Source organism: Amblyomma americanum, chromosome 1 (genome assembly GCF_052857255.1).
Source record: "Amblyomma americanum isolate KBUSLIRL-KWMA chromosome 1, ASM5285725v1, whole genome shotgun sequence".
NCBI classification, from domain to species: Eukaryota; Metazoa; Arthropoda; class Arachnida; order Ixodida; family Ixodidae; genus Amblyomma; species Amblyomma americanum.
Genome location: NC_135497.1, coordinates 35,515,699 through 35,543,023, shown reverse-complemented (window position 1 = coordinate 35,543,023; position 27,325 = coordinate 35,515,699). Strand labels below are relative to the sequence as shown.

The 27,325-nt window shown below is 48.7% G+C and overlaps 1 protein-coding gene across 2 annotated transcripts in view; it reads left to right on the top strand.

Moving 5' to 3' along the window:
- Positions 1-27,325, top strand: part of LOC144112633 (uncharacterized) — a 65,538-nt gene that overhangs the window by 30,634 nt on the left and 7,579 nt on the right. For both annotated transcript variants that reach the window (XM_077645432.1, XM_077645433.1), the window contains 16 exons: positions 6,311-6,757; positions 7,272-7,674; positions 8,555-8,812; positions 9,919-10,212; positions 11,121-11,255; positions 13,411-13,710; positions 14,457-14,663; positions 15,348-15,509; positions 17,261-17,447; positions 18,615-18,751; positions 19,031-19,151; positions 19,817-19,981; positions 20,859-21,005; positions 21,296-21,417; positions 22,519-22,815; positions 24,005-24,117. In XM_077645432.1, coding sequence (XP_077501558.1) covers positions 6,453-6,757; positions 7,272-7,674; positions 8,555-8,812; positions 9,919-10,212; positions 11,121-11,255; positions 13,411-13,710; positions 14,457-14,663; positions 15,348-15,509; positions 17,261-17,447; positions 18,615-18,751; positions 19,031-19,151; positions 19,817-19,981; positions 20,859-21,005; positions 21,296-21,417; positions 22,519-22,815; positions 24,005-24,117 — 3,353 coding nt within the window. In that variant the 5' untranslated portion in view covers positions 6,311-6,452. The remainder of the gene's footprint in view (positions 1-6,310; positions 6,758-7,271; positions 7,675-8,554; positions 8,813-9,918; positions 10,213-11,120; positions 11,256-13,410; positions 13,711-14,456; positions 14,664-15,347; positions 15,510-17,260; positions 17,448-18,614; positions 18,752-19,030; positions 19,152-19,816; positions 19,982-20,858; positions 21,006-21,295; positions 21,418-22,518; positions 22,816-24,004; positions 24,118-27,325) is intronic.

Genomic DNA, 27,325 nt, shown 5'->3' with positions numbered 1-27,325 from the left:
TGCTTGTACTTTGACGCAGGTGTCACAGGGCATGGCTATCAGGAAACCTCTTTCTTCCTTTCTTCTTTTCACTCCCTCCTTTATCCCTTCCCTTAAGGCGTGGTTCAGGCGTCTGCCAATATGTGTGACCTATACTGCGCCATTTCTTTTCCCCCAAAACCTAATTTCAATTTCATTTTCATAGCAGTTACAGGTGTTCCCTGGCTAAGCTCTAGGATGAGGGATGAAAAGAAATTTTTTTTGGTTTTTTGAAAGTATAGGGTATGCATCTCGGTGAACACCTCAACACTGCCTGGGGAAAAGAAGTAAAGAGTGAAAGAAGGAAAAGAGAGTTGCCACAGCAGAGGCTTCCTGATAAATCAGACCTGGCGGCGTGCTTTAATGTGCACTATAAATTGCCACTTGTAATACGGGACATGAGCGCTTGAGTGCAGTGGGGTTGCGTGGGGGCTCAAGGACCAGTGTGTCCTCTCAATTTTTTGTAGCGGAAGCTACACTAGGCTACCAGTCGAGCATTTCGTATTACACGCGATGGCCGGTTGTGCGCATGCGCCGATACCATGTTACATGGGAGAGGCCAGTTGTGCAGGAGCGTAAATTGCTGGGCTAGTTGGTTCATAATGTTGTCAGGGTGGAACCAGCGGAACACAGACGCAGGACAAGAAAAGGAGGTACACACACCACACCGCTGGACTTGCAACTGATTTATTTCGAATTTTTTGCGCATGCGCCGTTACCATGGCAACCGGGGAGGAGGAGTGGGTTGCTTCATCGCCGCCGTCGCCGCTCTCCCTCCTTTATTCCTTCCCTTATGACGCGGTTCAGGACAACGTACCATCGGCAAGAACCATATGCCTTGCTAAGTGTAACAAAATTTTCTTTTCTACAAATTATTACATATTAACTTAATTTTTTTAAATCTCGCTCATTATTATTATTATTAATTTATTTCGAAATCAAAACTTTTGTCCTTTCTCTGTTCATGAGGTAGAATCCACCGGCGTTGCGTTCCCGCGTGCTTTTCGTTTTTAATAACTGAGTACAGGCGAACAGCCACCCGATTCTTGGCCGATCCCCCAGTGTGGGTATGTGCTATCCTTTGATAGGCTAGCAACAATGACATAAAGTCACATGACATCATAATCATCATCATTTTCATACACACGTACAACGGCTGCTGCCAGAACGCTCACGTGTCACGGTAGTTGGCGGATTGCGGCCACTAGGCCTATCGCTTGTTCTCTGGATGGTCCTGTGCTCAAACTTTCCTGGCTGAGCTAAGGCCCTGTCATGACCGGCGCCCGACCAGCGCCGGGTGGCCAGCCTTGCGTTATTTTGCTCCTAAAGAAGCTTGAGTTCAACGAGGGATCTGTTTTGCCTAAGGTGAGTAATTTTTGCTCCGCGACAGCGGCGCCCTTTATCGCGAATGCCTATTTAGTCTTGCGTGCGTGGAAGACTGCTCGCGCCAGCTGCAATGACCGCACAGTTTTCTTTACAATATGCCACCAGAGCACGTGAGTCCAGTAGGACTTCGAGATGCATTGCAGCGTCCCGACAGCGTTCGTCGCCTGTTAGACGCGAAGCACGTTTGTGGCTCCCGTTTCCCACTTACGTGCAGCGTTCCGAGCATGTCGCTCTGCCTCGGCTGCATCTATGACCCTTCCACAACGAGTCTTATGTGCCACTTCGCCTGTGGTAGCTCTATCATAACTGCTGCGGTTGGTACTGCACAGGAACGCAGAACGCTGCGTCGTCCAGTCACAGCAGGTTATCTTGGGACGCGTTTGTACCCGCCGCGGTGGCTCAGTGGTTAGGGCGCTTGGCTATTGATCCCGATGCCGGGTTCGAACCCGACCACGGGGTCTGCGTTTTTATGGAGGAAAAACGCTAAGGCGCCCTTGTGCTGTGCGATGCCAGTGCACGTTATAGATCCCCAGGTGGTCGAAATTATTCCGGAGCCCACCAGCTACGGCACCTCTTCTTTCACTCCCTCCTTTATCCCTTTTCTTACGGCGCGGTTCAGGTGTCCAACGATATATGAGAAAGATACTGCGCCATTTCCTTTCCCCTAAAAACCAATTATTATGGGATGCGTTTGTCGTTGTTTGTATATAGCGCCGTATGTGGTATCGTTTGTTGCCCCAAGTGATTAGGACCAAGCTAGCGCGAGTCGCCTGCTATGGGCAAGGAGTGGTCTCGTGATCGGGGGTTAGGTCCCTGTCTCTTCGGTTTAAAAGCTAGAGCTTTAAAAGGTACTAGACGCGGCGCGGCCTCCCTTCCGTTTACCCTGCGGTGTGATCCAGCAACGTGCTCCCGAACGAGCTATCCAAGAGATTTTCTTCGATGCCGCTGCGTGTACTTTGATGCTGGTGCAGCTGCGCACGTGATATCAAAACCCACCTGCTGCTGTGGGTTATTGGTTATGAAGAAAACTATTAAACCTTACGCCCCTAATCCGAGGCAGGGATAGTGCACTGACATCGCCTTAGCGTTTCGCCTCCATCGAAACGCGGCCGCCGCGGTCGGGTTCGGCGGCCGCGTTTCGATGGAGGCTAAACACTTAGGCGCCCGTGTGCTGTGCAGTGTCAATGCACGTTGAAGATCCCCAGCGGGTCGAAATTATACCGCAGACCTCCACTACTTCACCTCTTCCTTTCTTTAACTCTCTCCTTTAACTCTTCCTATAGTGCGCAGTTCAGGTTTCCGCCGGTATGTGAGACATACACTGCGCCATTTCCTTTCCCCAAAAGCAATTTTCATTTTCATAGTAGTTACAGTGCTGCGCTGCTGAGCTTTAGGACGCGGGATGGAAAGAAAAATTTGGGGGGGGGGGGAGAGGAAAGGTATGGTAAATCTCTGACATCTCGGTGAACACCTCAACCCTGCCGTGGGGAAAGAGAGAAAGTAGAGAGTGAAACAAGGAAGAGAGAGAGAGGTGCCGTAGCAGAGGGCTCCTGATAATTCAGACCTCGCGGGGTACTTTAACGTGCACTATAAATTGCCACTTGTAATACCGACATCGGCAATATATATATATATATATATATATATATATATATATATATATATATATATATATATATATATATATATATATATGTGTGTATATATATAATGGCAAAACGTATATACGGAGAACGACCTATACTTGCAGTGTTCAGAACGTGTGCCAGTCAGGCATCGATAAAGGAGTGAGTGAAGCAAGGAACGGAGAAAGAGGTAGCGTAGTGGGGGGCTCCGCCAGCAAGCTCGGCAAGCCGTGGCAGAAAGTTACTGCGCACTTTCCTCAAAAGACGCAGCCGCGCGCACATGTGCACATTTGAATGCCGCATTAACGAGGTGCTGATAGTCCACGACGGATATTGCGAAAGGTGTGTGCTGTGGGGTGCTCGTAGATTCGCCATGCCGGCAGAAGTGAATATTCTCCATTCCGACGGGAAAGTCGAAATTAAGTATCGTGATATCGAGCTGAACAAGAACACACCGTTAGCGGTGGTGTTGACAATGGCTGTGCAGCGAGAGCGTTGAGGCGAGTGGCGAGGACTGAACTTCTTCGATCGAGACGCCGGCGCCGTTGGTCGACCGCGCGGCCATATCTATCGGAAGAGAGTGTCGAAATAATTCGTATGGGGAGGGGCATTCGGCTTCCGCTGAAACACGTAAGCATAGCACTACAATTTTTTTTTATTGGCATGTACATTAAAGAAGATATGGTGCGCTTGTTAACTCCTTCGGCTGCTTCTTTTCGCCAAAGGTAACAAACGCACTGAATTGTCGACATGCTGTGGCTCGGCCGCTGATGACAATAGCAATTCATTCATGAATGCACTACCACGCTACACCTTTAACGTCTGCTGTTCCACTCATGCAACGCTACTCGTAGAAATCAGTTTTACCTCAAATGCGAGGGCATGCATAACGGTTACTTAAAAGTTAAGATCAGAACAATTAATGAGCACTTTCCTCTAGCAACGACTTGGAAGACGACGACGAAGCTAGAGTATAGCAAGAGGCTCGTGTCCGCGTGGCTTATGGCGAAGGACCACGGCATATAACCTAGTAGAACGGCAAACGCCTGCTGCCAAGAAGAACGCTCGCACGTTGTGTCACGGCAGCTCTCAGATTCCGGCAGCTAGGCCTATATGGCTTGTTCTCAGGATGGTCCGGTGCTCAAACCTTCCTGGCTGTGCTAAGGCCCTATCACGACCGGCGCCGGACCAGCCCCCGGTAGCCAGCCTTGCGTTTTAGATGCATTAACCGGGACTGTGTGGCCATCTGGGAGTTCGGAAGTTGTTGAGGCTGGGCGCTAGCATCCTTTTGTCGCTTAGTCACTGGGGTGACTATTGCCGCTGCTCACCATACGCCACCTATAGCTTCGCCTAGACCGAGCGCGCCCTATTTAAAACAAAAGCTTTACTGGCCTAGCAGGAGCGTGCTAACTCGGATGCGAGAAACGTGACGTCACCACCACGTGACGCCACGAGACGTGGAATCGCTGCCGTAGCAGCCCATCGCGTGACATCGCCGAGACTTGGAATCGCTGCCATAGCAGTCCATCGCGTGACATCGCCGAGCCGTCACTGCGCCGGGGCTCCGCAGCCGCGGAGCGGCTTTTGCCTGACCACGTGATCTAGCCGAGCGTCAGCTGAAAAAAAATTACCCACGGCGTAACTTCTGCTGAACCTAGTTAGAGAGCGAAAGCTTTGGTGTATCGGGCTATTGTAGACGCGGCTTGGTGTCTGTAAGGATGAGTGCGTTCCGCACACTGGTTAGTCACCGCGCCCACCCTGCCACCCTGCCAGGTGGCAGTTATTGGTTGATCGCGGGAGGTTGGTCAGCCAATGAACGCTGCGGCTTATTGCTGCAGTGCCGCGTGTCTGCCACAACGTTGTCAGCGCTAATGATTGCAGTCCACATCTCTCTTTCTCTCTAACCACCGCCGCGTACCTCAAAGTGGGATTGAGGCGTCCACTGAACGGGGGAGCAAGCTATTCGCCTCTCCTTTCCTCAAAATCAACGTAGACTTCGATGTCAGAGACAACGCTAATGAACAGCTTTGTATATCCTGGATTAGCAGAGCAAATCCTCAGCCAAATTATTTGTGCCACAAAGGGTGGGAACAAATGCGATTCTGAGCCTTGATGAATCCGTGCCCTTTTGAAACTATAGCAATGGAAGCAGCGCCAGGCAGGAGAGGTAGTCGAACCGCAAGGCTTGTTACAATTTAGCGGCGCCCTGCTCAAGGACAAGATCTCCGGTTCGTTGCTCGGGCTCATGCCAATGCAGACGAAAGTGGGAAAATGCTCTCTGGCTATGATTTCGGCGCTCACTGACTATGCGCTATGTAGCTGTTGTTCCGAACCACTCCATTGCGATGAAGAGCCGTAATCGACTAAGTCCTTGCGATTCTCAACGCGCTCGTCCTCCATCGGAAGGGCGGTGCTGGCCCGTAATAGACCAAGGCCCCTTGACGTACGTAGTTCTGGCCTGCAAGCTTGTCATTCATCCGAAGCTCTCCGCTGCGGTGTCTGGCCGTTGTCGACCCTGGTCACCCATTGGCGAGTGGGGCTGCTCGTGTTTTCAATTCATTCCAAGCATACCGATGCGATGTCGGGGTGTTATTAGTTGGATTGGTGCCCCATGTGTTGGTTAATTATTCACCTGAAGCACTTCGCTGCGGTGCAGGCCCGTAATCGACCTAGGCTTAATGGTGCCCTATATGGTTATCTTTCATCCAAAGCACTCGATCCGCTAAGGTACCGGCCTGTAATCGACCTAGACCACCTAAACATGCGGCCCCGCGTGTTCGTCATCCATCCGAAGCCTTCCGCTACGTTTCCTCAATTGCTTAGGCCACCTAGGCATAGCAGTGCCCCACCCACATGGCAGTCGTTCATCCGAAGCAGTACGCTTCAATGCCGTTTCGCAGTCTACGTAGGCCTTAGACCTCGGTAGGTCACCTCCCTGATCGGTGGAGACTACTTGGAGGAAAAGAAGCCTCTTCCGACACGCCAATTGCAACTTTCTGGTGCAAGAATCCTGATACCTCCTGGTTTTTGCAGCAGACATATAAGGACATTTTGCGAGACGTTCGTTGTTCGTCAATTGGCTAGACCCTTCTGCGATTCCGAGCAAGACTAGAAGGATGCGGCGCTTAATGTTTCAGGATGTGGTAGCGCTGTGTTAACTGCAATCACGGTTTTTATGCCAGAATAAAGTCGTGGTGCCCAACATCAGGAATGCTGTCACTCATGGTCACAATGCAGCTGCTGAATTCAGCCCTAATTACTTATGCAACGCCTCTTCGCAGCTCGCACCAAAGGCCAAGACAGCGAGCAGCTCCGGGTCCACCCGTCGGCCTTGTGCGACTTCCGCTCAAGCAGAAGACATTGTCGAACTCAACTCAGAAGCCAGTCACCGAGTTTGAAAGGGCAGGATAGTCGCCTGCCACTATGGAGCCTCCTGCAAAGCCGTTGCTTCCGGGGCCAATGCCACTGACATCCGCATCTTGCGCTCGCGACCGACAGGACAACTGCCGGGAGATGGCGCTGCGCGTCCATTGTCTGGACTCCGGATGGGGCACGCCGACGGCATCTCAGCTTCGGCGGCTGCTCGGTCTGCAGTGCGCCGTGGGCCAAGTGGTGGCCGGAGACTGCGGCGAGGTGGAAGTCTACGAGAGCCCCAACTGGACGGCAAACGTGACGCTGAAACTCGAGCGGTCACCCAAGGACTCGTTCATGCATATCGTACTTAAGTGGTGAGTGCGCGACAAGTACTTCTGGCTTTTCCCTTAGCCGGTCTTCGGTCGTCCTCAACAATCATATTATCAATCCTCTACTGTCGCATAAGTTGAGAAGCTCCTCATATGCGCTGAAATGGGTCCAAAAATCGGAGGTTAGCAGATTTGTGCACACAGGAACTAAGGTGACTGCAGTGCCATTTGAGATATCCAGATGAATTGTGAAGGACTGCTCAGAATATGGTGATCGAGAGGAAGAGGTTGCAGAGCTTCATAAACAACTTACTGCGCAAATTATTATCGGCACCTCCGTCTGTTCAGTCTCAGAAACCGGGGGAGGGTGGGGGGCATGTTTATGCAGACATTTCAATTCAGAATTTCTTGCCTGGTGCAATTAATGAACTATCGGTTTCTGCGGGCTCATAGCCACCATATTGAGGTGGCCAGGGTGTTGAGAGTGCCACCATTTGTGTTCGAACATATGGCTTCTTGAGCTTTTACCCGCGTGTCAATTTTACATTCGCATCCGCAGGTGCGACCAATACCAGAACGGCTCTAATAACGGCGCGGCTGCGGGCAAGTCCGGCCCGCCAGAATGGTGGCTTGCATCCGAGGAGCTCGAGGAGTTCTGCGACCCGTACAGCACCCAGATAGCCACGGAGCACAAGGACGTACCCGTGAACGCGTTCGCCCTCGGCTGCTTCCTCGGGTACAACACTTTTGTGGCGCACTTTGACAGCACCTACACAATGCCGCCTCCGCCATCGCCACTCTCGTCGACCAAGTCTTCGTCCTCCCACTCCGGCAAATCAATGTCTGTGAAGCGGGGAAAGAAGGGAAGAGGGGCCAAGTCTAGCTGCCCTTCAGATGGGACAAGCTCATCTGCGAAGACGGCTTGTCCCAACAGTGAGCTGACCTCGCCTGAAGGGTTTAAGGTGAGATGAGATTCCAGTAGGCTGTTTTCTGACGGTGTCCATCCAGAAGTTCGAGTTATGGCAGTTGTGGTTGCACGGTGGAAGGTCATGGGAATAAACTGCATTGCAGTCTGTGAGGACATAAAGTGTCGTATCCTAAAAACAGCATGTTTTTCTGTTGGGCAAATAGTCTCGATGATGCTGAGAGCCCCAGTGATAAGGGAGACATGAGAATGGTAGTCAGGACTTGTCAATGCATCTCTTTTCTGGAAGGCAGTTGCAGCTCATAGGCACATTAAATCTAACCCTTTTTTCAAGGACAGGTCTTGGGTACGTGATGGCAAAGCAGAGCTTCAGGCCTGATGGTCACGCACTTTGGCACAAGGACCCCTTATCCATTCATTTCGTTCCTTACATGTACATGTCTAGTTGGCTTGGTTGGCATGCAGCCTAAATTGTTGTGGCAATTGAATTCTGTGAAGAGCAGCTCCAGAAAGATTTAGAAACACTAGTGAGAGGGGAAGGGGGTGTGCTTTACACTGTGTGGATGATTTCAAACAACCAATTTTATGTACTCCTTCCTGTATCAACGAACTGCAATTCGTCGTCCAATTTTTCTTAGGGAACAGCGATTTGGGGTGACGAGGCTAGGTTGCATGACATCGCAAATGACGAGGAAATGTATCCTCAGTCTTGAGAGGACTCTGAAGGGATGTGATATACTTTGCTTACAGTACATAAAGCTCTTCGAGGGCCTGGAACGTATTAGCCTCACTGCATAAATTGGAAGTGCAAAACTGTACCAACATGGATAGGCATACTTAAAAAGTACGGCAGTTTCGCAGTCGGAGCGGAATAATTCGGTTTAGGCCCTTCTTCTGAATGCCTTCTCTTCCACCAGGTGACACAGTGCAATGCGCACTTTGAGCACTGTTTCAATGGGTTGTACCTGTACTTCGTGGATGTCCGCAAGCGAAGCTCCACGCGGTTCCGGCTGCTGGTGCGGTACTCGACGATCTGCCGCATCATTTTGCGCAAGACGTCGCCAACATGCACTATTGTCTACCTGCAGCTGTTGCACCCACCGCTGCTGTACAAGGTGTGCGCTGGCAACAGCGCCACCAGCCAGTGCAACTGCGAGGGCGACTACCTGCCACAGGTGAGCAGCGCTATATCGTTAATTGCTTTCAATGGACTAAAAGAGAAAAATCTGACTGTCTACAAACACACTCCTGTACTCTTACAGTTTCCCCTTCCACTACAGTTTCCTTTAGTCGTAGATTTCTTCATCACTGCGTAGAAGGGCAGCTGTGAGGCAACACGGAAAATTGGAGGACTGCAAGGAAAGCTGTATAGGAAACTGCACCAGTGACTGCTGTGGTGAAGGGGATATTAATGGGCGTAAAATGCATTTTAGGCGTCACCAGTCTTCTGCTGCTTACAAGAGCACGGTGTGAAGCTTCACGACCACTACCAAGAGTGGGCATACACCCTTTTGCTTCTGCGTCCTCTGCTCCTTGCGCACTTTCACTCTAACCGCCTAGCCTTTGTTTCCCAGTTACTGGTATCAATTTTTTTTTCAACCATGTCCCGCTCTCCTTCTTTCTCGAGAGGCATTAACAGACTTCGGGCAATGGGAATCCACACAAAAATGCCAGAACGACTACGCCGTTAATCTCAAAAGTTTCGTTTGACGGGCCCAGAGCCCATATATTCCCTATCCCATTCACAGGGCATAGTGATAGTGTGACAGTACAGTCGTGACTTCACTGTTTTTTTACACAAACGTTAAGTTATGACAGTGGTGACTCTAGAAGTTCATTCCTAATACAGCCATTAGTGTAGATGATGGGCGCTGAACTTAGGTCAGTCATCATCATCATCAGCAGCAGCAATAGTATAACTGTGCCAACACAGGACAAAGGCTTTTGCGCGTCTTTCCAATTAACCCTGTCCTTTGCTGCTGCGATCACCTTATCTCAGCAAACTCCCTAATTTCATCCGCCCATATTAGTCTCTGCCTCCCACTGCTACACTTGCCTTCTCTTAGAATCCACTCTGTTACCTTAAGTGACCATCGGTTATCGTGCATTCGCATTACGGGCCCTGCAAATGGACTGCAATGCTATAGCTCTTCTTGATTTCGACCAGAACATCATTAACCTGAGTTGGTTCCTTGACCCATGAAATAATAATAATTGATTCCAGTCAGCCTCAAAATAGGCCGCACAGCAGCTTGCTCACCCACCACCTTGCCTGTCGCAGTTCGACCTGTCCGACACCACCCCGTGGGACCGGGCCGTTGAGTTCGGTGAAGGACCCTTCAAGTGTGGTGCCGACGTTCTTGGCAGGAGCCGCGTGATGCGCCTGACGCTCAGTGGACCACGCCACTGGGCGCCTCTCTGCAACCTGATCCTGCGCACGCGCAAAAACGTGCAGGTTTTTTACGCGCCAGTGCGTGAGTTGCAGGCACGCGAGTTGAAGGCAGTGGCCAGGCCCAGCGTACAGGACTTCGGCGTCATGTACGCCTTGCTCAGCGTCTGGTCTGAGAGCTTTCAGGTAGGGATTTAACTCACTGCGTGGATTTCTTGTAATCTCTACCCCAAGAACAAAGGTCAAAAGTGTGCGGATTAGAAATGTTCCAGGACGTCGGCGTGAGACCTTCGATTCTCTTGAACATTTCTTGTTCTTGTCACTTTCAAACTTCTCGCTTTCTGTAGATTAAGTTAAAAGACATACAAGACAGACAGTACAAGACACCCTTTGCATGTCTCTATATCCGTCGGAATTGGATCAAGTACATCACATAATTTCCATGTACACGACCTCCAGGAGATTCATGTCAAGTGCATTCTAAACGTAGCTGCCGCATTGGCTGAGTGGTTACGGTGCTCGGCTACTGACCCGGAGGACCCGGGTTCCAATTCTGGTCGCGGCTGCCACGCTTTAGTGGGGCGAAACGCAAAAGCACCCGTGCGGTATGCGCTGTCGTTGTTCGTTAAAGATCCCCAGGTGGTCAAAATTAATAAAAAATTCCGGCCACAAATTCTGGAGTCGCCTGCTGCAACGTCCCTGATAGGATAAGTCACTTCGGGACGTTCCCTCCATACCACACTATACCATTTTAAATGCAGAATCAATAAGGATTATCACGAGTGAATGCATATTGCTTCCAAAGTAAGGGTTACACCAATGTGTCGGATCTACGCTGTTGACGAATAAAGATGACGTTCGGAGAATTGCTGCGTTGGCGGTTCTGGCATATCGCGCTGTGCCATGACCTGGCGTAAATACAAAAATGCGTCACTATTCTATGTGCGCATTTTTGCGGACCTACGGTGTCATTTTGTGTTCAATAGGCAGCTTCCCGAAGCGAAGTAGAATTAAGCGGGCGTACGACTCGAACGGCGCTTGAAAGCTGCACAGTCGAACATGGACGTGCAACACGTGGATTACCGCCTTTGCAGGTCACCGATGAGCTCGCGATGGACGCTCAGAGCTGCCGGGAAACGCTCCTCGAGTTGGCTGCGCACGCTGAGGAGTGTCCCCGTGCCCTGGAAGAAGCCCTCTTCGAGATCTATTTCTCGCTTAGCCAGGGAAAGGTGAGAGCTGGGTTGGCAGGCTGGCTTCAACAACAAAATCTTAAGGGCCCTCTTAACGTCCGTAGCCTGCTTGCCTCACACCTGGCCAATACTGCGCCACCTATACAGGGATGGAAGGAAAAGCACGATTGCCCAGTGGCCTTAGTAGAGGGCGCTGTGTTAATATGGTCGGTATTTAGTTTTCCACACGTCGGGCACCGCCGAACGCCCACTATCGGGCATTCAGTAAGATTTGTTTTCTGAAGTATATTGAGTAAGCTTTTATTGCAGAATTTTGTACTCAAGGCAGCAGCAGAACAGCGGTTTTCTTAGAGCGAAAGCTCGACTCTTCCCACTACAACTCCCAAGGTGAAGTTTAGTGCGCATATCACCTTGAGCCGGCGCAACGAAGGTGTAGCAAGGAACGTCATAATACGTAACTCGCTGTGGAGTCGCGGCAGCTGCGCTCGCTGCGGGCCTCATCGCTGCTCTGCCACGTGTCTAGCAAAACGTTGCAAAAACAGTTGCTTCGCTGGCGCTTGTTCTCTGTCTCGCCATGGATAAGATGCGCACCAGACTGACTCCGGGGCCAAACCATATGTACCCATGCTTAACAGAGCTTTGGCTCGTATTAATAGGTTCAACAAGTGCTAAACCTCTGCTAGTTTTTTTAATTGAACATTGTAACTACAGATGTGTTTTATGTAGCAGAGCATGTTCAGTTTGTGCCCATGACAACACTACGCGGACGTGTGCAGTAGTAGGACCTCGTTTTTTTTCTTGGATAGTGACGGTAAAATGAGGCTAGTGGCAATGTGAGGAAGGCAGTGTAACGAATTACGAAAAGAGAGTGAAACAAGTTACATTCAAGTTTGCAGTGTCCCCTTTCTTGGGAACGCGCAACCGACCAGAAGCAATGGACCTCCTCCACCATGTTGTTTACTAGCAAGCGCAAAAAACGGACATGGGACGGAGTAGGGGACACAGAAACACGTTCACGAGCGCTCATGTCCCCTACTCCGTCCCTAGTCCGTTTCTTGAGCTTCCTAGTAAACAGAATTCATAACCAACTAGCCCGGCAGGTTGTTTTCCTGAACTCCTCCACCAGTTTTTCCAAGATGAACACCTGAGGGGCACCTGCTTCTTTCGCGATGAAGTTGCTACAAATGGAGTGCGCTTAAGGTGTCAGCATTCCGCCTCATTCCTTCACGACGGCTTGCAGACTATGTAGGGGAATGGTAGCGGAAGTGGGAACTGCCAGAGACTGCATCAAAAAGTGACATGCTGCTTTCTTAGCAAAGTTTCACTTTAATCTTTCAAAGGTGTTGTATCTGCATTATTGTCAGCACATTGCTTGCCGTGACCAAGCTTGCTCACGACATTTTCCGCTACAAAATTCAAAGTCTGGTTTCCTGTAACTTCCCAGTGTATCGCAAAAAAAAATGTAGATAACGCTTGCTTTCATGCAATGCGAGCCACCGATGTCGGACATTTTTTATTGTGTGCCTGATCATCGGATAAATAGCTTAGAATTATGTACACGCTGATATTAAAATAGCTGCTCTTTGAACGGTTGCGAACAAATGAGGGGATAGGCCTTGCTATCTCTTCCACCGTGCTAGCGTACGGTGCGTACCGACGTTCGGGGAGCGTTTATTCAAAAGGTCTAAGCGTAACACCATGAGGGCGCATGGGAGACCTCTGATGTTCGTGCAGAGCTGCATGACATGGTGTAGACTGCGCTGCTGTAAGGTGGCTGACAAGTGCGCAGTATTACAGAACTGAATGAGGACTCAGTTTGATACACATAGAACTCTTTATAAAGACATGTGATCGGTTAAAGACTGCATGCTGAAATGCAGTATGCTAATTGTGTGATAATAGGGGCACAGAGATAAGTGAAGGGTGCGTAGCTTAGCAATTTGAGGAGCTAGATCTCAAGGTGTCATTTTAAGTGGAAAGTGACGGAAAAAATTCAGTTTACATGTTAGAAGTGCCAGTGAGCCCTGAACATAATCGTGTTTAAAAAAAAATTTCATTTCTTCTCGGACTGCAGTTCCTTTCAATGCTTATTGCACATCAACGCTATTGTCTCTTTTTCCTACCGATCTTTGTGCAACGCTTCTATATATCCAGCATATCAAGAACAGTGTCCTTGTGGCGCGGTATGGCGCAGGTGTTCTGGTTCCGCAGTGCCCTGGAGCACCTGTACTTCCGGTATCGCGCACACCGGCAGTGCATCGACGTTTTCACAGGCTCGGTGATCGCCCAGGAGCTACCGTCCCATATGGTCAAGGTGCGCAAGGTGATCCTGACGCCCACTCGGCGCGTCTACATGCCCCCTCAACTTGTGTGCAAGAGCCGCCTGCTTCAGCACTGCGACCCAGATTATGCCCTGCGCATCGTCGTGCGGGACGACGACTGCAAGCTCATCTCCTTTTCGCTGGGTGCCTGCAAGGACGACTTTCTCAGCGCGGTACGCTGTTGGGAGGTTCATGATCGCTCAGTGAACAAGTAGCCGTAGCGTACTTAATTTTTGAAAAAAATGCAGTAGCTGAAGTCTCAAGGGGAAAAAAATGGCTGGCGGTTTAGCATTGCCAAGCACAAAAGACTGGGCGAAAGCACGTTTTTTTTCACATGGACACCACTGCCACATACCTCAGAGCACTGTTGAGGTGTCTCTCCTCTTACTCAAGGATCCAGTTATGTTCCTTCCTTTCTTCAAAATCGACAGTCTAAACATTCCACTGGTTTTGAGAGAAGGAAAGGCACGTAACTGCCTCAAATTGTAGGTGGACAGCGCCGCCTACTCACAGTGCGACTGACGTGTCCTCTCACCTAGTGAGTCGGTAATACACTTGCTACTGAAAGGCTTCACACGCACAAACACCACTGATACCCGATGAGTGCAGATAATTGCTTTCGCACTGAAAGGCACAGGGAATCAGAATTTCATGCGACAAATCTACGTTAGCATTAGTGCTACATTTCAGTCTCAAATCGCTGAGCTTCTATTTGCCTATTTTAATTTGATTTCGCCGTCGCTTTTTTGTTCCGCTGCTGCATGGATCCATATAGATGAAGTGCAGAGGAGGGCACATAACTGCATGAAGATATTGGATAGGAACACCGAGGAAAGTTTTGCATGGGATGTGCTCTTTGCGATGACAATGTAAAGATCCATTTAGGTCCTCTCTTCAACCTTGGGCTTGTTTTCTGCAGGTGATCAAGCCTCCGCTGTTGTCCGGCCTGAAGATTGGTGGCCGCCGGTTCATGTTCCTGGGTTGCTCGACGAGCCAGTTACGCAACCACGGCATCTGGTTCTACGCGCACGACAATCAGGGCCGCACCGCGGAGCAGATACGTGATGGAATCGGTGACCTCTCAACCATACCCAGCGTGCCCAAGTTCATGGCACGGCTCGGACAGGTCAGAGGCCATTCACGTTCTTGTTGAGAGAGGTGACGAGAAAAGCGACTAAATTGCATAAAAGTGTGTGAGGGAATCTCTTCTTTGCTTTTAATAACGGAGCTTTTGTTCGCAAGAAGGCTGAGCCAAGTGTCTCTGCCATTCACCATCATTCATCACACTTTGAGGGCCATGTGCATTGCGTTAATCCATAAATGTTTGGATGGCATTGTAGCAATGTGAGCCCTTCATTGATCAGTGGTCCGCAGAGATCAGGCGCCATGGGCAGTGACTCATAGCTGACTGTGAAATTATCCACAACATCATAAGTTATGCCTTGCGCGTTTTCGAATCGAATGCGGGAGTGTCAAAATGCTCCAGAGGGGAATGGAAAGTAAGACTAGTGTTCATAAATAATTACGACACTGCGCGGACGGTGCCCTGAGATCTAACCAGGCAAATCAGCCTCCTTTCTGAGTAAATCAGCCTCGTTTTGGAGTACCAGTGCCTATTATGGAGGTGTTGTTTCCATTACACACTTTCTACTTTTGAGAAGCTACTCTTCAATGTCCTCTATACTTGCGCAATGGTTTCACAAGTTTGACAACTCCCAGCTGCACAAACATGAATTCTGTATCCCCAATCTTATAGCCAGCCATCTATGGCGAAGTGGCCCACTCGTTAGACCTCTTTTCCTGCGTGCAGGCTTTTTCGCAGTCGTTGGGTCTGTTAACGGTCCCGCGCCAAAACACGTCTGTGGAACCGGACATCTGCCACGCAGCCCCTGGCCGCAGCAGCGATGGTTCCCATCGCGAGTACATCTTCAGCGACGGCATAGGGCGAATATCGCACGGCCTGCTGCGCAAGGTATGTATATTATCGTCCTTATCGTCCTTATCGACAACCAGTCTAAACTTATTAGAACCTTTGCTAATGTGTCGCTGAGGTCACCAAGGCAAGCGTGGCAGTGCCGGCGGTGATTTTTCCCGCGCGCCAAGTTGCTCCCGCACGGGTAGCGACGAAATTCGCCGGTGCCAAGACGCTCCCGCGCAAGTACTATATATGCCTCGATATGAATCGACTAGAGAAATTGGCAGCATGCCAAGCAGCGGCAGGGCTTTCTGAAAAATTCATTGTTTTCACACCGCTGCCAATGCTCTTACATTCGCGTTAGACACCCGGTAACAGTCCTAGCTGTGTGAGAGACAGAGATAGGGAGAGAGAAACCGCACTTCAAAGTAGTCATCCTCCGCAACGTGTCTGTCCGTCGCCCGGGATCCCGAAGGCCACGAAAGCAGACAGAGCTTGACCGATGGTTTCACTTTGCATTTAACTTGGGGGTGGGGGGGGGGGGGGGGGGGGGGAGGCGCAGTCCTGCGAGATTTTTTTTTTTTTTTGCTAACAGCAGAAGCCTTTTTGTTCATGCCTCGCGCCTCTCACAGCCATCTTATCCAATCCAACTTCCTGACAGGAACACTCTACCCAGAACTCTGCCGCCCATGATAATGCGTCGCTCCTTTTGGACATGAGAGGCCCTCATATGTCTAAATAATTTCGTGCGGGTCCTTGAAACCCTTGAAAACCCTTGAATTTGAAAGGATTGTTTTCAAGGCTTTGAAAGTCCTGGAATTTTCGCAGATCCTTGAAAATTCTTGAGTTTCCTAAATTTTTATTTTTAATAAACTTTCAGTGATTGTATTTCATAAAATTTCAACCCACCTGAAATCACGCTGCGATATTGTTAAAAATAGAGTGCAAGTTTCGTACAAAGTCAAGTAAGCATGTGAACGTCTGGCCACAATGACACTGGCTTGTCTACCGTTTCCTGTCATCCATTTCCTGTGTGCTTTCCAGTTGAGTAGATAAATGGCCGCCATTGTTTGTGTGGTTGCGCTGTGGAAGTGCGCCTCTGTCTACCCCTGAACATCTGTCTTATTTGGATTTCTAACAGGGAATGTGGTCCGTGAAAATCCGCACACAGGGCCTTGAAAGTCCTTGAAAACCCTTGAATTTTTGTCATATACACCAGCAGAAACCCTCTCTATTGTGAGCAGTGGACGTGTTATCAATGTCCAAGTGCTGCCGACGTCTAATGTCTAGTCATGCACCATGCATGGGACAGGTTTCTGCTTCTTGAACTGCAAAAACTTGTGATGCACAGGACGGTATTTTTGCAGCGATAGCCGTATACGAGACTTCCTCTGCGGCAGGCAGTGTCACCGTCGGTGGTGACTACTATGTACTAACTAAAACTCGCCTCCTTGCGTTCAGAAAGTCTAAGGACGGTGCTCTCGGCAGTGTGTCCTTTGTGGTTATGATGACCCAGCGGATCTGGCCATTGTGACTCTAAGAATGTGAAAGACAAGCACCTCTCGACAGAGTTTTTTTTGTGGCTATGATGACCCAGCGGATCTGGCAATTGTGACCCTAATAAAGTGAAACGCGCACCAGGCCAGGAGAATGCTTGTACCGGTACAGAACTGGGAATCGTGTAGTCCCGCAGATCCCGCATATGACAAGGTCCTGGCGGTTTTTCCTATTTTTGTTTTAGTATAATGTATGGAGTCGCCTAAGTACATAGTCGTTCGTTGAGGCCGTAATTTTCTGCCCTTCTGCAGGTCCACCATGCCTTGGAGCTAGAGGAGGGCGAGGAGCCATGCGCCATACAAATCCGCTACGGCGGCTGCAAGGGAATGCTGTTGCTGGACCCGACGCTGAGCGGCTGCCGCATCGTCTTCCGCGAGAGCATGCGCAAGTTCCACTCGGACCACTCCGACCTATACGTGCTGAAGACGAGCAAGCCGCGTGCGTTGTCTTCATGTCCTATGACCGCGACCATCAAAAGGAAGCGCTTAGAGAAGCAGTGGGACCCAGAGACACATAATTCTCCCGTACTCTCTCCCGCAGTCCACTATAGTCGGATGCAACTGAAGAGTGAATGGACTTTTCCCTGTCAGTCAAAGGACTCCCTTCCAGCCAATGGCGACGGCCGGCTCTCATGACCCTGCTGGCTAGATAACGCAATGAGCGGCGTGACAATGCAGGGAGGGGACTGTCCCCGACCAAAGAGGGAGTGGACAATCGCTTTTCATCTGGCACTTCCCGCATGTCACGCTAGTAGGGTCATGAAAATGTGCTGACGCCATTGCCTGGAAGGGGGTCCTTTTACAGGGGAAAGCCGCTTCGTTCTTCAGTTGTATCCGACTGCAGTTACGCTGTGTCCTAGTGGGCTTGCGCCGGGCTCCTTATGAGTATCTTAGCGAATTTTCAGCTATCCATAGTTCGGGGTGCTGTTCCACGCTTACAATGAATTGTCGTGCCGAGCATCCCACAATTCCAGTTGAAGTGTAGTGCCGTTTTTTCACGTGGCCACGAACAGTCATCGAGAAAAGTTTACGTGAAGCAGGATTGTAGACAAAATTTTCCTCTGGGTCAGATAAACCTGATAACTGAAAGGCCAGAATACGGGAGGGGTATTCATTCTCTACCTTCATTAAAGCTGCGAACTGGGCGAGTTGGTTGGCTTGTGGTGTCCTTTCTTCGTTGTGTCCTGTTGTTTTATTGCGCTGTTCAAATATGAATCATTCTCTACCTGCTGGAATAAGTACCAAATGAATGCATAGCGACGAAAGACTGCTTATTTGCATAAAAATTTCAATGTACCTTTGCCTGTCAGTGTTGTACTTGCACTGCTGACTTAGAGCTTGAAATTTTGGCAGTCGTGCACTGTCCTGTACTTTGCTGCTCGCTACCACAAGTAGACAGAAGGCATAGTCATCAAGCCAGAGTATGTTACAAAGCGTGAAGAGGCACACCTTTCTTCTGCGGTGGACGTCGCTGATTCAGTAGTGAGGATAATCCGTGGCATGCATTGCAAATTGTAGGAATAGATTACTGCAACAGAGTTGCATTTTGAGCATGCTGCCGTGACAGTATATTTACGCCCGTGATGATTTACTGTGCTCCTCGCAGGCGTTCTTTACCTGAATCGACCCATGATCACCATCTTGGAGCAGAGTGGCATAAAGGCCGAGGTGTTCCTGATGCTGCAGAACAAAATCCTCGATTCCTTCATCGACAGCATGATGGATCCCCACGAGGCTGCTCATGTGAGAAATTTTCTCATGTTCGCAGCTTTTGTGCCATGTGTGGTGTCAGTGTTTGCACTGTTCTACTTCAGCCGATCCCATACTAGACGAATAACTGAACCCTATGTACGACAGCTGATCCTATTTAATCGAAATACTGAAACCCATGTTCGACATCCGATCCCATTTTAGTCGCATTTAAGGATGGATTCAAGGTTTCGGCGACGGGGTCGACAACCTATGAAGTGGGACGGTGCTTGTAAACTGATAATGAAACTGGGCGCCTTACTAATTGCACAGGTTCTCCGCGCCTACTGCACCTTGCGTCTCCCGTACAAGGAGCTGGCTGGCGTGGGCATCGACCTGACAGTCGAGCCCTTCTTCCGGGCTCTGGTTCGCGCCGTCAACAAGAAGGTCCTGAGTGAGTGAAACGCATGAGTTTAACTGTTTTTGTTCATTTCATAGTCTAGGAAGAAGTGTAGAGAGGCAGCACCCTGGCCCCGATTTCGTCCATTTGTTGATTAGTTACGCTAATTTCCGAGATCTTTCAAAGTTATCTCAAATTTCTAATTTCTTGACCAGATGCTCCTTGTCAGTTTTGTGCGATGTTTAGCATAATCATAAGATCCTTACCATGAGGGAAGTGTTACGGACAATAGATTAAAAGCTATAGGTGACACCATCGAGAACCTGTCACTTGCATTAGCCAGGCCTATTGTGGTAATCGTTACAGTCATTGCCCTATGCGTCTATCATAACCATACACTTCTAGAAGGTGATATCTGGTCTTAAATGCCTTCAATCAGTGTTACAGTGAACAACAGATATTTTTGACCCACGTACGAGCTTTGCCGACGAATGCATATATGGCACCTAAAGGACCGGCTTAACATTCAGCAAATTGACGACAAAGATTATGGTCAAGTCAAAGATGGCCCATAAAGATCAATGTTTCCTGAGGCAAAGTACTTCAGCTCGTAAGGCATCAAATGGCCCTCAGGGAGCTTGTCGAAACTTCTCTACAACAACATGTGTGAATGACGAACCCTTGCCTCTACATGCCGGATAATGTATGTGCCTTTGCAGAGGAACTGAGGACGAAGGCTCGAATTCTGGTTCCTCCGAACTATGGGCGCACCATGTTTGGCGTGCTGGACGAGACCGGCACACTCGAGTACGGGCAGGTGTTTGTCCAGTACTCGAACGACATGCTACGATACAAGGTCAACGACCCTGCGACCATCCTCGAAGGTATCCCAGCAAACAGTTTTTTTGCTAGCAAGCATAGCGCAGCATGGCCTCGGTGCATTTAGGCAGCACCATTCGTATTTTATTCGAAAGGATCCATTAATGTGAACGTAGTTAGAAATGGTAGGAGAATAAAGTTCCCGAGTACACGCTTTGAAGGCGTATGCAAATGTGCTGCGTGTTCGAGGGCTGTTGTTGCAGAAATATAGATTCTTGTAGTCTGATCTAAAAGTAGAATTCTCCGGAGGTACTACCACCTTTTTTGCAGTCTGTATAGATGGACGCACGCCTAGTTTTCTCGTGTGCTGATTCTGACCGAAATTATCTCGTTTCGGCCTCGCCTGCGAGCTCCTTCTCTGGTCACGGCATTCTCATATCTGAAGCCGAAGCTAGGGCTTACTAATGCTCAGTTGTCCAAGAAATGTCCTGGATATATCTTGGGAGATATCCGTGGTTTGCACGGATCGATGCTTTTATGTTGACAGCACCGGATATGCAATAAAGAATATACAGGGGCGAGGTACCCGTGCGTTGTGCGCTGCTAATCGCGGCAATCTTGAGAAACTGGCATCTGGAGCCGAAACAGTATACTATACTCGCCACCAGCTTAAACGCCTATCTCTCCCTTGTGAGAGCGTGGTAAGACTGCGCATGTGAAAGCCTTGCGCCTCGCCCTCGTAGCTTCACTGCATAGCCACAAAAAGCTGTCCGCGAGTATATCCATTTTATTCATGGGCTTGCAATGAAAGGACCATTATTATTTTCGTTACATCGCATAGAGGAGCCGAAAGGTTGACGCATGAGATTGTTTTTTTTGACCTGAATTTTCATCCACACTTTGCAAAGTCACTGAGTATTCCATGCATGGTGGGATGCGCAGGCGACGTGATCGTGACCAAGAACCCGTGCATGCACCCGGGGGACATCCGGAAGCTGGAGGCAGTGAATGTGCCGCAGCTGCATCACGTGCGCGACTGCATTGTCTTCCCTCAGAAGGGGGAGCGGCCACACCCCGACGAGATGGCCGGTACGCACCCTTCCTGGCTCGCTCCCTGTTGACACTGTGCTATGCGGGCTTTGACTGATATATGCTGTGAGCAGTCACAGTGTGAGAAAAAACGCACTGTGGGGTTCCATGACCTGGGGCGTAAAATATTTCGCAGTTTCTCATTTCGGAGTCACAACGATTCCTCTACTGACTGATCTCCATTTAATTGGGTCATTTATCAAGGCCCTTCACCATCACTGCTTTGAGAGACGGCCGGACGCAGCTTGTTTCCAATGGTACCCCTTAATGTGGTCTCTACCTGTGCTTAGGTTCTGACCTGGATGGCGACGAGTACTCAGTGCTGTGGTACGAGGACCTCATCTTCAATAACAACTGCAATCCCATGCACTACTACAGCGACCCACCCAAGGAACGAAAGGCGTCAATTGGGGTGAGCAATATCGCTTATTTTGTGGTCTCTTAGTCTGCTTAGTCTTAGTCGAGGGGGGGGGGGGGGGGGCTTCATAATTCTGGATAAACTATTTTAGGTGCTATTAGTCCAGTTGTACCAACTGCAGTATTGTCTATAATGAAATATATTTGAAATTTTTCAGCTACAACAACGGTCAGTGGTGGAATACAACGAAATCTGGATTGTCGCTGTATTTTAAACATTGATCACAAATGGGTCGTAATGGAGTCTTAATCTGCTACAGGCGGCCTTTTGGTTCGAAAAGAGGCAGTAGTCGAGTTATGGTTCCGTTGTCCAATAGGCTGTAACAGCGGTAAACCTGTTGTCTATGTTCGGAATTCTTATTTCTGTGTAAAAAGCAGAAATAAAAGGACGCCTGGCAGCTCAGTTCTCGCTCGCGAGAGGCAACGCTCTTTGCTCAGTGGTGACATTACCTTGCAAACCTTGTGTCTTTTTGGCCATTTTAGGTTGAGAGTGGTGGCTTGACCATCGGACTGTGTCCGTATATGATTAAGACGAGCTGTCGGGCTAATTGTATCATGTTGGTTTACCAATATGAGTGCCTTGTTGAGTATTGAGGTTTACTAATATGCTTGTCCTGGATGTTGACCAATGTGACTGTGCGTAGCTAAGTCAACACAACCAAACCGATCCAAGCAGATGATTATTTGCTAAGGAAACCATGCGAAACTTTCTTATAAACAAACTTGTTTGATTTTTTATGAGATGTCAGTGATGACGTCAAGAGAGTGTGCAGCATGGCTTACTTTAAATAATGGCGCCTTCGTGTGAGAAAGCGAGCACAAGTAATGCATTGCCGCGGCTGTGCTCCTATATACGCAGTTGTCTGGGAAGGGACGGCTGCTAAAAGTCTACATTTCTTGCCTGCTCAAGAGTAAAGTCAGCAGCACAGGCCTAGAAGTGACCCACTCGTGCTCGTACCCTTAAAAGTGCCACCAGATATTTTGCACACGTGTAAAGACGCTGACCTTCAGTTTTTAGACGAATGTAAATGGACGGGGCAATCTGTTTATCGTCCGTCTCACGAGAGAACTTGCCATTCGTGTACGGTGGCCACAGGTCCAGGACATGGTGGACTTCTTTTGCCAGTACATCAAGGGTGACAAGATCGGCCTGATTGCCAACGCGCACCTCGTCTGGGCCGATATACTGGACGGCGGCATCAACTCGCACCGCTGCCGCGAACTGGCGCGCAAATGTGCCGTCAACCTTGACTTCGCCAAGTGCGGCGACCTCAAGGGCTTGCAGAACTCTGAGAAGCCACCCATGTACCCGGACTTCATGGAGAAGCTCGACACAAAGAACACCTACTGTTCGCGCAAGGTTCTCGGGCAGCTCTACCGAAATTGCAAAAAGGTATACTTCCACGTTTGCCAATTTGTGGCTCATGCGACTGCAGTTACTCTAATGGCGAAGATGGCGGAATTATATGAAAAACTCTGCTTGCAAGGATAGTGCAGTTCATAATGCACACGTCTCTTCCAAAACTCGTGCTTGCTCCTGGTTTGTGTTGTTTGGCACTGCCTTTACTCCCTGACTGCTCACTCAGGTTTCAGATCTCAGGGCCTCATCTGTGACTGTTCCAAGATGTTTAGGTTTCACGTTTTCAAATGAGCGACAGGAGTGCTCAAAGTGCTGATGTTTGCTTCAAGACTGGAATCTGCATGATCCCAGTTTAAAACGCTTGAGCAACGTTGCAGCAACCGGTAGCTTAGGGCCACTGGAGCTCTTGCATGAACCTGTCAGTCTTCATGTAGGTTCAATTTATAACATAACATGAACTATGCCAGAGCCGTGAAGCTTCTGACATGAAGGCTATATGTTTTCATGGATGATCGCACGTCGATCATTGCATAAGCAACTAATTGGTTGCGGCCCTGCTTTTTACATGATATTTAGCAATATATTTGACGGTCGGAACTGAATACATTGCTCTATGTACATAGCCCATAGTATACTCGAGATATACTCCATGGCTGCTTCTGGCAATGTACTTTGTACATCTTGTTCATCGACAGCGGCGAATAGAACTGTAGTGTTTGTCTGTATTCGAGATGCTCAAGAAGTCCGTTGAACTCTGGCGGCCTGTTTGGGTTTTTCGTTCTGTGTATCATTGCTAGAGCGCCAACCATCAGGGTGTGAATAATGAGCTTCTATACAACATGCCAGTGTTGCTAGGTAGAAGCGTTTTGACTTGTTTAACCTGCCCTTGGTTGCTCTCTACCGACTACCTTTCAATATTATCACGGGGAAAATCTAGTCACTTGTCGCATCTAGCAGTAGCTCTGAGGACCCAGGACCAGTGCTCCTCGACTATCGGGGACCAAAGTAACTGGCCTGTCCTTCACTCCGAGGATCGACACCACGAGTGCACAGTCATGTGCGCTCGCATGCAGTGTGGCACGGTGATGAACTTGAAAAAGGAGGCCAGTTAACTTTTGTCCCCGATTGTATGTTCACGGATGCTGTTTGCATTGTTCTTTCTTGATGTCCTGAATGCGTGCAACACACTGTTATGTCGTCCTTGTGTGGTTTTGATGAACAGGTTGAACTGAGCACCGAGTGCCTTGAAGTGGTGGAAGAGAGCCTTCCGGACCCCCGACTGCTGCTCGAGGGAAGAGAACAGTTCATGAAAGAAGCCACGTCCACCTATAAGCGGTATGCACTAATACTCCTGAACACTACAGTATGTGAAGTGTGTAGCACTAAAGGTGTTAGAAGAAATTGCACCCTTTATCTTATTTAGGCCAATGTGCTCTAACTACTGTGGGACGAGAAAAGCGGCCATAAAACCATGGAAATCACTTGTCCTTTTAGGCCTCTCGCAGTTAGTTGAAGCACAGACTGCTTTGAAGCCACGGGTTGTGAATATACTGTTTTTGCACTAGCGAGGCCTGTAAGAAATGAAAATATCGTGTGGTGAAATATTACCCCAATTTAGTGCTCACAGTTCGATTTCATTGACAAGTTTTTGTTACTTAACGGTCTCTACGGTAATACCAAGTCTCTACGATAATACCAGGCACCAGCAGCTTCATACTGACCCTTACCACAACTGTTTCAACGAAGGGTGCTGAATATTTTCAAAATGACAACTTTATATACCATGGAGAGTACACAACTTCCTGCAAGGGGTTGATGAAGGACTTAGGCATTCAACAATTAGTGCCTTCTTTTAGCCCCCGGCAGCAAACATGGCGGAACTCAATGGGGATATATTAAACTTGTAATATTGTGAAAACTGGAGAGTCCTGAGAGGTTCTGCGCGAACAAAGTTATTATCGTGGCCGACTCTTCCTTGTCGCTGCAAACTCAGACCTGCAAAAATGCTTCGTGCGCTCACGCCAACTATTTCCGACAGCCGTAGAAAACCAATGGGATGCACCGAACGACCAAAATTCTCTTGCTCATTTTCATTTTCCTTCGCTCGAAGCACGGAACGCACAACTACACGCACTGGCACCAAACACGAGAAAGAGCGAACAAAGCGCGCTGCTCCATGCCCTGCTGCCTGTTAGTCACGTGGCCATGTTTTTGCATCAGTTGCAAAGATTAACAGAGAGATGGTGGTGGGATCTCTCGCTCCTTTGCTAGCGTCTTGGCGGCGATTGCGAGCGTTCGGTGCCTCCGAAATGGCTGTTAAATTTTGCGGTCACGGAGGCCGCACAACCTCGCTACAGGTTGCGAGCATTCGTCAAGAGGTGGCACCCTCTCGTCTTGCCAGTGACTCTAGCTGGCATCGACTCTTGTTGGCTTGTTCTCACTGGCATTTTTTTTTGTGTTTGCGATTAGGTTGCCGATTTGTCCTAGTAGTTGTGACCTGTGGTTCGCGTACTGGTTGACTGGCGAGTTGGAATGCGTGATTTCGAATGACCAGTACGATCAACGCACACGTTAGACACATGAAATGATTTTAATAGTGTGTGTTTGGTGCTCTTCCTAGCGTTTTTAAACCTAGTATTCGATTGTAATGCGGGGGGTGTGACATTTCTTTCCTACTTTCGGTAAAAAACTCACGTTACATTCGAGTAAATACGGTAATTTTCGCTGTCTTCCAAATGCTTGGAATCCATGCATTTTCCAACGAAGCTTTGACCATATCTAAGAGGTTGCTTGTAAAATCTTGGGCTAAAATTTTAATCGTACCAAAAGTGACACCATCTGGTCCAGGAGCTGCAGGATGCAACATGCCAGGACTAAGAGGAGCACTGATGCATCAACTTTGGTATAATCTAAAGAGGGTGAGATTGTGCACAAAGGGACATTTCTCTGCGTCCGGAAGCTTAACGCCAATCCCTGAGCAATACGCTCCAGGGTTTCCTGACCCTTTGTGGAGATAACTGTTGAACTAGTGAGGAGAGACACTGCAGAACTCTGTTATGTGCCATGAATCTATACAGGGCCTTCCGATTGCGAGGATTTGAAAGATACGTATTAATTTTGGTTATACTCCTCCTTGGCTTTTGCAGTTGTTCTTTTGAAAGATGTAGAGAAGAATTTGTAATTTAACCAGTTAGCTGGACTCTGGTTGCAGGATAGCCTCTTCCAGGCCACTTTTCTGCGACGATAGGCCTTCTCACATTCTTCTGTCCACCAAGGAGACGGCTGTTTATCAGTCTCTAATAGATTGCTGCAGGTACAGAGAGTATTGAGGGGTCTACTGCATTTTGCAAAAATGAAACCGTCTGCTGAGCTCTGTCTTCCCAGCTTGTACTAACTGTAGAGGCAAATGAGGCGGACATCAGATTTGTATATATATGGTGGTTGACAAATTTATGGGTTACACAACTAGTTTTGAGCAGAGATAACCGGATAGCGAATTTTATAGGAAGGTGATCATTAGATGTACCCGAATCCTCTGTCGGCCAGTCAGTCATCTCTAGCTTACCTGCTGATAATGTTAAGTCAATGGCTGAGGGAGCGACCCCTTGCATAAAGGTTATTTCTCTAGAATTGCATCAGCGTACAGCATTTGCAGACAGCCACGGCCAGAGAAGCTTGTCACAGGAATCAGTACAACTTCCCCAGTCACTATGGTGAGAATTAAAATCTCCTGCGATGACTGCACTGCTTGTGCCAGTCACCAAGCTGTCTAGGAGTCTGTCCTGTGTGCACCTAAAGGAAAATAGACGTTAGCGATTGTAATATCGGCACAATGCGGAAATGAAATTTTGATCGCTAAAAGCTCACAGTCAGGGAGAAGAATTTTCTTAGAGATAGATGCCTGATGATATAAATGTTTAGATAGCATGTTTACCAATCCGCCTGCCCTGCCAACATTTCGATATGACCTGAAAACTCGAAAGTTTCTCATTGAAAATGATTTACAAGGTGATAACCAAGTTTCTTGTACAAGCACAATATCAGGTATATGTTTGTGAATAAGTATTCATAGATCTGGAAGAGAAGATAATACAGATCGGCAGTTTCATTGTAACACTTTGAGGCCAGCAATGATTACTGACCAATTGAAGAAGCAGAAACCGCCTCTTTAAAGATATCAATATGGGGAAGAAGTTTGGGTGGTCCTTTTTTAGCTTTCATCTGTGGAGAACTAGAATTAGATGGTGACGAGGAAGAACGGCTCTTGTACGTAGGGCAGGACATTTCGACATCTGTGTGCAGATGCCAGTGCGACATGCACTGCTAGAAACAGAGATGTTAGGTGGGACCTGGGGAGCATCTGGAGGTGATGTTGAGCGGCCAGCACTAGCTGCACAAGCTGAAACAGATGCAGACGTTGCTGGCACAATGGATGTTGATGGTGACACAGATCGAACTGCATCAAACTGAGCTAGCGCCTCAGAAAAAGTGTTTAGCATTCGCTCAACCACATAATTAAGGGCTTTTTCTACTGCGGTCACAA